The sequence below is a fragment of the Loxodonta africana genome, chromosome 18, assembly GCF_030014295.1.
Source record: "Loxodonta africana isolate mLoxAfr1 chromosome 18, mLoxAfr1.hap2, whole genome shotgun sequence".
Lineage (NCBI taxonomy): Eukaryota > Metazoa > Chordata > Mammalia > Proboscidea > Elephantidae > Loxodonta > Loxodonta africana.
Genome location: NC_087359.1, coordinates 35,353,399 through 35,363,128, shown reverse-complemented (window position 1 = coordinate 35,363,128; position 9,730 = coordinate 35,353,399). Strand labels below are relative to the sequence as shown.

The 9,730-nt window shown below is 37.8% G+C and overlaps 1 protein-coding gene across 1 annotated transcript; it reads right to left on the bottom strand.

Moving 5' to 3' along the window:
• Positions 1–265: 265 nt before the first annotated feature.
• On the bottom strand, positions 266–6,342 carry KRT25 (keratin 25). Its single transcript, XM_003414716.4, has 8 exons — positions 5,914–6,342; positions 5,323–5,405; positions 4,771–4,927; positions 2,298–2,459; positions 2,086–2,211; positions 1,229–1,446; positions 802–869; positions 266–415 (listed from the first exon to the last, which is right to left on the bottom strand). The coding sequence occupies exons 1-8, from the start codon at positions 6,340–6,342 to the stop codon at positions 306–308; spliced, it is 1,353 nt and encodes a 450-aa protein (XP_003414764.1). The 3' UTR covers positions 266–305.
• Positions 6,343–9,730: the final 3,388 nt, after the last annotated feature.

The following is a 9,730-nucleotide window of genomic DNA, read 5'->3' as shown; positions in this document are numbered from 1 at the left end:
TACATTTTAAAGGTAAGACACCACCACCAGTGATAACTTGCTGAAGGAAGAAGGTTTATTGAATACAAAGAAATGACAACAGATTTCTGTAGGGTAATCAAATGAGTCATCATATTTGTATGTGATGTTCTTTCAGGTGAATGGGGAGATAAACTGCCATTGACTGCCCAGATAGAAATTATATTTCAGTAATAGAAAGATAACAGGATAGACCTTTTTCTAGACTTGCTCATTTTCCCAGATGGATTTATAATGGCTTCTCTTCTCTGAGGGCATTTGGAGTATGTCCTCTGTTGTGTCTCAAATTAATTGTTCTGAGATTTCTCTTCCAGGGAGTGGAGCCTGGTGGTAAGTATCTTGCTGCGTTGGTCGACCTCCTCAAGAACTTTCTTAACCGCTAAGGCTTTGGTTGGATCTAAAAATTAATATTTCAAAGGAGATTTTGAAGGGTTGAAAAAAGATGAATAAGAAATTATATCAATTAAAGGAAGAATAGGATCTTATTATTTAATACTTATATTTTTATTTTTAATATTTTATTTATTGCGCAGTAAGCACAAGTACTTAGAGTGACTATTTGTGAGTTTTGATTTCTTGCTTAGCTAAAAACATGTTGGCATGCTAACTTTGTTTAAAAACAGCACACATCCACATCACTGAAGTTAGACATCTAGCCTACCGATTTCTACTACAAATCTTTATTTTCTCTGTTCTTACTAAGTCATGGTTCGATAGAAACAATCAGGAATTCTATTGAAAATGAGGTAGTATAGCATAAAAACAGAAGTTCATTCTAATTACCTTTCCCTTGATTTCCCACATTTCCAGAACCATAATCTTTAGACTTGAAAGCTCCAGACTTGCAAGCCCTGTGAACATATATTATTGGAAACAGCAGAAAAGAGAGTGATTTAGAGAGAACCCCTTAGATTCTAGATTCACTATTACACTTTCATGAGCTCTTGGTAAGAATATATTTAGTGAGTTACACAGCTGAAACTACTTTATTTTAATATCAAGAAGTAATATTTTAACTTTTCATGCCATAGACACTGGACTTGTCACCTTTTGGTGTTGTTAGGTGTTCCTAATTTGTATCTTGGCACTATTGTGTTCCGTGTTTAGCATTCATGAATGCGGTTACGTTAGCTCATGTTCACTTTCCGGAGATCTAAGATTCAAGCAGATTTCAGTGTATGGCATCTTCCCTTTCAATTGTTTTACCTACCCATCATCTCCATCTATTAGGAGACAGTAGGTCTCGATCTCCTTCTCCAGATGGACCTTGATGTCGAGGAGCTGCTCATATTCGAGTTTCTGACCCTCCGTCTCGGTTCTGACCTGATGCAGCTGCTCTTCCAGGGCCCCGATCTGAGCCTGGATCTGTGCGAGCTGCGCACAGTAGTTGCCTTCTGTCTCTGTCAAGGAACACTCCAGGGAGTGCTTCTGTTAAAAAAAAACAAAAAACCATTGCCATTGAATCAATTCCAACTCATAGTGACCCTATAGTACAGAGTAGAACTGCTCTATAGAGTTTCCAAGCACCTGGTAGATTTGAACTGCTGACCCTTTGGTTGGCAGCTGTAGTACTTAACTACTATGTCACCAGGGTTTCTGTTAGGAAACAATAAAGAGAACCTGAGATGGATCTATAAAAATGCAGAGATTTGTTTTGGAATTAGTTTCTCCTCTTGTTAACTTTGCCTATAATTGCTTTAGATTTCACATTGACATATAGTTAAGACAACTTTATGACCCTGCTTAAAAATGAGCAAATTTGAAAAAAAGATACCGAGAAAGGTTACACAACTTGAAGAATGTAATCAATTCACTGAGTTACACATGTAGACATTGTTGAATTAGCGTATGTTTTGTTGGGTATTTTTCATCACAATAGAAAAAAAAGAGCAAATCTTTTTTTTTTTTCCTGCTGTTTTAGCTTTATATATAAAATCCTATTCTTTCTGAATGTTTTAAGTTAATGACATAAAAATATATATAGACATATTTTCAAAAGCTTAAAATCAACTGTCACCTATTTAAAATGACAACCTAGGAGATGGTTAAAAATTATCCTTTTCATACCGTGGCTAAGAGAGACTGCAGTTCAATTTCCAACGTTTGAAGAGTGCGCTTCATTTCTGTCAGCTCACTCCTGGCTGAGGTTGTGGCCCCAACATCCTCAGAGATTTGCTGTTGCAGCGAAGCACTCTGAAATGATGTAAGCAGGACAGCAAACTTTAGTTTTGTTGACATCACTAAAACTGGAGAGGGATTGTTTTCTGGGCTACATTTACCTTTTCATTGAACCAGGCTTCGGCATCCCTGCGGTTCTGCTCTGCAAGGTCTTCGTACTCAGCGCGCATATTGTTCAGCAGGACGGTGAGGTCCACCCCCGGGGCCGCGTTCATCTCCACGTTCACGTTGCCTCCAGCGGCGCACCGCAGAACTTTCATTTCCTAGATGTAAAAAGGCGTTCATCTTAGCTATGCAGGAATCTCATGGAAAATCTAGAAGCTTGGCTTTGGAAAGATTGTTAGAGTTCACCTGGTTCCACTTCCCAAACTGTGAAGAGACCCCCTCCCTCTATATTATATATTCCCCGGCCAGTGACATAACTTTCAATGATGGTGAATTCACTATCCAAGAAAATAGCCTGTTTCATTTTTAAAGAGTTTTGTTACAGAGTGCTTCCTTATAGTGAGCCAAACTCTTGCTCCTGTAACTCTTATCCACTGGTTTTAGTTTAGAAAAATTCTTAATATTTTTTCTAAATGTTGTTAGTTGCCTTTGAATCAATTCTGACTCATGGGGACCCCATGTGTGCACAGTAGAAGTGTTCCATAGAGCTTTCAAGGCTGTGACCTTTTGGAAGCAGATTGCCAGGCCTGTCTTTCCAGGCACCTCTGGGTGGGTTTGAACCACCAACCTTTCAGCCAGTAGTCGAGCACTTAACTGTTTGTGCTACCCAGGGACTCCCTCTCCAAATGAAAATCCTTAGAATACTTAAAATGAGTTGTCCTCCATACTGTTACTATATTCATTGGTAGCCTAAATATCTTCACCTTTGTGGATTGGTTTTCATTCCACTTAGAGACCAGTTTTGATGGGTTCTCAACTCAGCTACACCCTGAACACAAGCAACATGAACATTGTCGAAGGGCTGAGTTATTATGAATAATTCTGAACAGTTGAAATAATTATATATAAATAAATATATAATATCTGCACACTATATATATTTTCATATTCTACCTCCTTGTTTCCAGGGAAGAACATCATCTTCTAAAATATCCCAGCTGAATATCAAGAGCATTATAGTGTCATGATGGAGTTTGGAGTCAGACAAATCTGTGTAAATCCTGGTTCTGCCTTGTAGTGGCGGTGTGAACTTGGGGAAGTTGCTTAACCTATTTCAGTTTCAATGTTCTTATCTGAAAAATTGTGGATAATAAAAATTTCTTCCCTGGGCTGTGAAAGAACTAATAATAATAAGGCCTAGCAATATTGCCTGGCATATGAATGCTGAATAAACGCTAGTTATTACAATTATTATTATCATCATAGAAGTTGGATTCTATTTGCCGAAGTCTACTCATTATTGTGTCTGAGGTGTATGGTATCGGGTTGCAACTAGTCACTTCTGAGGGTGTAAATGGCAGCCATCACAACTAAGACAGTCTATGCTGAAACAACGAGAATCAGCTTATGTCTGTGCTGCAGAAACTCTCTTCCCACCCACACCCTAGATCAGTCCTAATGACAGTAACTGAGCCCCTCTTTCCTCCCTGCATCAAACCTTTCAGGCAATTCTAGTATCCTTTCCTCGCTGGTGGTCCTTATACCCTCTCTATCTCCAGAGGTGTTTTTTACTTCTGAGGACTTAGTGAAAACTTCGAAGTTCAAGCAGAAAAAGAAAAAGATCCAAAAGGTGCATATGGGTTTGCCTGTAAGTGAGGCATTAAAAATGTCAATTGCATTCAATTCATCAAAAACCTGTTGAGTAATCACCTTGGGCTAGGACTGTACTCGAACCTGTATACCCATGTAAATGTTTTTCTTCAGACAGCCTCGTGACTAGCTTGGCCTCCTGCTTTAAGCCTTTGGTTTGACTGTAGAAGTCTTTTGGCCATGAAAGCATTTCAAATTAATTTTCAAAGGATAAAGATGTTTTCTCTTTTATAAAACAGTGGTTCAAAGATGCGATTGGAGCAGTAGCTATATGACCTGATTATGAATCTAGCTTCAAACAGTGACCACTCTGGAAGTATATAATTTATCTGGAAGTGTAAATTCTGGTATAACAGTTTAATTTAGTCTATTTTTATAGCCATACCTGTTAAGAATATGCATTAATATTAAATGTATGTAGTTAATACATACAGTAAACGTTTCAGTGTTTTAAATCTGCCACTGTTATGTAGGGATTCATGTCTAGCTTTCTTAGGATGTCCTTAAAGTATATTTGTTTTATCTAATTAGATGAAGTCTCCTAAGGAGGTGTTTTAACCTAACTATAATCACATAGTCAAACACTGCTATTATAACCTTGACTGGAAAACATGATTTCCTTTTTCCCACGGGAAACTTGATAAGAGAGCAAAGGTGAATCAAATCAAATACTTCCCCACTTCTAAAGACAACTCAGGCCTCCTGCCTATCAGACAACGGGTCTTTAACACCAACTTCGTAATTAAGAGGTCAAGTTCATTATCTTCTCTCAGGTAGTATCTGGAGAGGGAGAGGAAAATGTAGATTGTCATCTCTTACCTCTTTATGGTTCTTTTTGAGGTAAGTCATCTCCTCACTCAGGGTTTCATACTGAATCTCCAGGTCTGTTCTGCACAGGGTTATTTCATCCAGAACTCTGCGCAACCCGTTGACATCAGCCTCTACACTCTGGTGAAGAGCCAGCTCGTTTTCATACCTCGAAAGTGTTAATGATTTTCCAATTTATTACATGATTGGAGAAATAGCCACCAAAATCAATCAATGATCAAATGTTAAAATTCTAGAATTTTGAAGTGGCTGATTTAGCTACGAGACATTTCCAAAGTTTACTGTATAATTATTATTATTTTTTCTTTAATATTGAGGTATTTCTTTGACAGAAAAAGAACCAGGATATTAGGCAATAGTTTTATAATTGTTCACACTTTTTATTTAATAGCCAAGTATAGAAAAGTAATAACATTCAGTGTACTTTAAATCCAAGTTTGGGATAAGAGCTGGTAATATTTAAAGGATGGGTCAAATAATAAATTCAGCTTAATGCTTTGCATTAATCATCATGAATTCCTTTCCTTTTGTGAGGCGACTTACTTGAGTCTGAAATCATCAGCTGTCAGCCTGGCATTGTCGATCTGTACAACAGCACTAGCATTGCTGGTGGTGGAGGTGATGATCTAGGAACAGGAAATTCAACTTTTAAGGGCAATTTATCACGACCAGTAAAAAAATCAGAAGTATTTTTTTTAAATCAGAAAATGGAAACAATAAAAGCTAATATAGTTACTGGATAATCAGTGACATATCACGATGTTAACCAAACTGTAACATGCTTGGCTGTTAACTGAAAGGTTGGAGGCTCAAGTCCACCCAGAGGCACCTTGGAATAAAGTCCTGGCAAATTTTTTTAGTTTTTTAATATACTTTAGAAAAACCAGCCATTGAAAATTCTACGGAGCGCAGTTCTACTCTGACACACGTGGGGTTGTGTCAAATTGACTCGACCGTAACTGGTTTAACCAACTGAATCTACATAATGCTTATTCCTAATGCTAAATTGAAATTTCCTTTAAAAAAAAAAATCATAACTAGGGGTATTAAATGTTTTTAGAACTTAGTGAAGAAAGGAAGAGTATATTTAGAAATAAAAGTACATAAAAATGATTGTGGAGTATCAACTCTTACCTGATTTTTAAGATCTTCGATTATTGGGAAATACCTACTATAGTCGTGATCAAGACCACGGCAGGAACCAGGGCCATATTTCTCATACCACCCCTTGATCTTCTGCTCTAGGTCTGCATTTGCCTCCTCCAGAGCACGCACATTGTCCAGGTAGGACGCCAGGCGGTCATTGAGGTTCTGCATGGTCACCTTCTCATTACCAGAAAGGAGGCCCCCTTCGTTCAGAGTAAAGCTGGCGCAGGAATTGCTTCCTCCCACATTTCCTCCCGATGAGCTGCCACCAAAGGCGCAAGAGAAGCCACTTCCAAGTCCAGGTATGCCGCAAGCATTTCCAGCCCCAAAGCTGGCTCCCCCACTGGAGAGCCTGAGCGATCCTGTGGTGGGTCGGGGACAGGGCCTTCTGGATCCGCTGGAAAGCCGGAGAGACATGGTGTCAGGGCAAGCCCGTTGTGCTGTTGTATTCGTGAAAGTCAGAATGGAGTGCCTTCTCGTTTCAACTGTTTTGTTTGTCTTTTTATAGACAATTCTCAAGGGTGTTCTGGATGAAATTCTGCCTACATAGAGTAAAACATGGCTTGCCAGCCTCAGCAAGTTAGTGTAATTGGGTGATTTTTCCTAATTAGTAACTTTGCTGGGTTTACTTCTGTAGGTGGGTAGTTGCCCTCAGGTTGGTGGTTATCTGAGGAAAGGGTCTGGGTGGAGTAATGTCAGGGTTCATTATTACATTTTTAAATTGAGAGTGAGTCATTCTTCACTTCCATGCTTAGAAGATAAAGCTCATTAGTCCACTACAGACTAAAAATTTGACGTCATGGTTTTGGGTTATTATACCAAGGTAGGTGGTGATGTTTTTGAGGCCTTCCATGCTTGTACTTTGACAATGTTTTCCACATAGAGGTAGAGAATAGATCTGGAATGATTATTTTCCCAACTTGGTCCTTCGATCACCATTTTTTTTTCTTGCCACTGTTTCTGATGGGAAGTTAACTTCCATTTTGGCTGAGACATGCATCATATTTTGTTGATGCTTATTTGTATCTGGGGTAGTTGTCTTTTCTTATCCACTTTGGTAATTAGAAACACACCCCTAATTGCTATTATGTTTTGTGGGAGTTAGAAAGGACATTAACTTATTTCCTGACCCTGCAAAATTTGAAGTCAACTTGGAAGGTAATATTTCCTCTTTCTTTGCTTCATTATAGTTTAGCTCAGGTGAAACTCAACAGTAAATTAACTATGTCCTAATCATGGGTTCACATATATTTATGGAAAACCCTAAAAACTTATGGAGGTTTTTGAAAAATTTGAAAATTGCCATAGGGCCAAAATACCTATGCATATTTATTTATGTGAGGCTGTTGTGAACATACTGACTCAATCACTCATTTAACAAATATTCATTAAATAATTGCAGAGTGCCAGTCATTGTCTTGGGCACTTAGGAGACAGCAATGGATCAAATAAGGCTCCTGCACTTATTAGGCTTATACTAACTCAGCTAACTCCGGATACTAGATACTGAGTGCTTGGGTTACAGTAATGATAAAACACAATCCTTTCCTTTCTCTCTTTCTCTTCTTCGCTTCCCTTCTTGAAACGTTCAGTTCAAGAGCTATTAAATGTTCATACTGGGTAGCCAGTGAGGAACTGCACTATCCCAGCATGGAGTGTTGAAGCCTGAACAGGATGAGAAGTGTATCTGTATGTGTGTGTGTGAGCGTGTGCGTGTGCGTGTGTTTATAGAAGGAGGAGTGGGCCTGAGTCTGTAAATGGTGGGGAGGGTATATTTGCATTGAGGGGGGTGGCAACGGGAGATCAGTTACACAGAAGAAAATCAAATAAGTAACTATATTAAAGATAATGGGAGCCAGGTTTCTCACCGTCAGACAGTTACAGATGGAAAGAGAAAAAACTAGAATGATTCTTGTGGTGTTGGATTGGAATTGGATTATTGATATGAAGTTCTGATTTTTTATATATGTCTGTATGTAGATATGTCCCTGGGTGGCAAAAACAGTTAAACATGTGACTACTAGCCAAAAAGTTGGTGGTTTGAACCCACCCAGAGGCACCTCGGAAGATAGGCCTGATGATCCGCTACTGAAAGGACACAGCCGAGGAAGCCCTATGGAGCAGTTCTAATGGACACACATGGGGTCGCTGTGAGTTGGAATTGACTTGACAACAACTCACAACAACAACATATGTAGATATAGATATAGAAGTGAATAGTGTATAAATCTGTGAATACATCTATCTCTCCTACATATTTACGGGTAGTCCCTGACTTACAATGTGGTTCAGTTCCGACGACTCCATGCCAAGTTGGTTCTGACAGAAGATGAATACCTCATTTTTTTCTTTTTAGTTTTCATTATTATTGCCTTGTATTATCAGTTCTTTATAAATCTGATCTTTGTCTTTGGGAGTTGGAAACATTGCATGTAAACTTACAGATATGTTTTAGCATTTTATGTTGTACATATTTTTTTTTTATTACTAATGATAAGGTGTACAAAAAAAAAGACGGTGGTAAGTGTAGTTCATTGTAACTCGAATATGTCATAAAATGGGGACTACCTGTATGTATTTATAAGTCAATGAATGTAAATGTGTAGAGATCTCTCTCTCTGCCTGCCCGCCTGCCCGCCCGCCCGCCTGCCTGCCTGCCTGCCTGCCTATCTAATCATCTACCTACCTGGCTACTTATCTATCTCTTTATGTTCTTAAGTCCAATTTATCAATTTTTCTGACATTTTGGTGTCAGATCTGAGAACTCCGGGCCTAATCCTAAGTCATGAAGATTTTCTCCTATGTTTTATAGTTTTACATTTACATTCATGATCCATTTCGAATTATTTTTTGTATAAGATAGATGTAGGTCAAGGTTCTTTTTTTTTTTTTTAATTCCAGGGCCATTTATTGAAAAGGCTATCCATCTTCCATTGGATTGCTTTTGCTCTTTCGACAAAAATTAATTGAGCGTATTTGTGTGGATCTATTTCTGGGTTCTCTGTTCTGCTCCATTGGTCTATGTGTCTATCCATCTACCAGTTCCACGTGGTCATGATTACTGAAGCTATATAGTAACCCTAACATCAGGAAGAATGATTCCTTCCACTGTATTCTTCTTTCTCAGAAATTTTGACTATTCTCGAGCCTTTCCCTTTTTATATACATTTTAGAATTATCTTGTCTACGTGTACAAAAAACCATACTGAGATTTTGATAGGAATTGTGTTAAACCTATAGATCTATTTGAGAAGAATTGACTTCTTTACTATGCTGAATTTTTCAATTCACGAACACAATGTCTCCCCAAGTATTTAGGCTTTCTTTCATCAGCATTTTGTGATTCTCATCATACAGATTCTGCACATATTTTCTAAGATTTATATCTATATATTTTATCCTCTTTGGAGCAATTGTAAGTGATATTATGTTTTTTTATTTCAAGTTCACTAATTTTATCTTCTGCGATCTCCACTCTACTATTAGGTCCATTTAGAGACTTTTCTATTTGGTTATTGTGTTTTTTGGTTCAGTAATTTTCATTTTTTAAAGAGATTTTTCATTTTTTTTTGAAGAGAAATTATAATTTATTGTTGAAGAGTGTTTTATGATGGCTGCTTTAAAATTCTTGTCTGATAGCTTCAACATCTGATTCTTCTGGGTATTAGAATCTGTTGATTATCTTTTTTCATCCAAATTGTGATGTTAATGGTTTCTGCTGTGATGCGTAATTTTTATTGTATCCTGGATGTTTTGGTTATTATGTGAAGAGACTCTTGAACCTACCTAAATTTTCTGTTTTAGC

Coding starts and splice junctions, on each gene's coding strand:
- KRT25 (XM_003414716.4), bottom strand. CDS start 6,342: ATGTCTCTCCGGCTTTCCAGCGGATCCAGAAGGCCCTGTCCCCGACCC. Junction 870..1,228: donor CTAATAGATGGAGATGATGG/GTAGGTAAAACA, acceptor ATATGTTCACAG/GGCTTGCAAGTCTGGAGCTT. Junction 416..801: donor TGTGGGAAATCAAGGGAAAG/GTAATTAGAATG, acceptor ATTAATTTTTAG/ATCCAACCAAAGCCTTAGCG.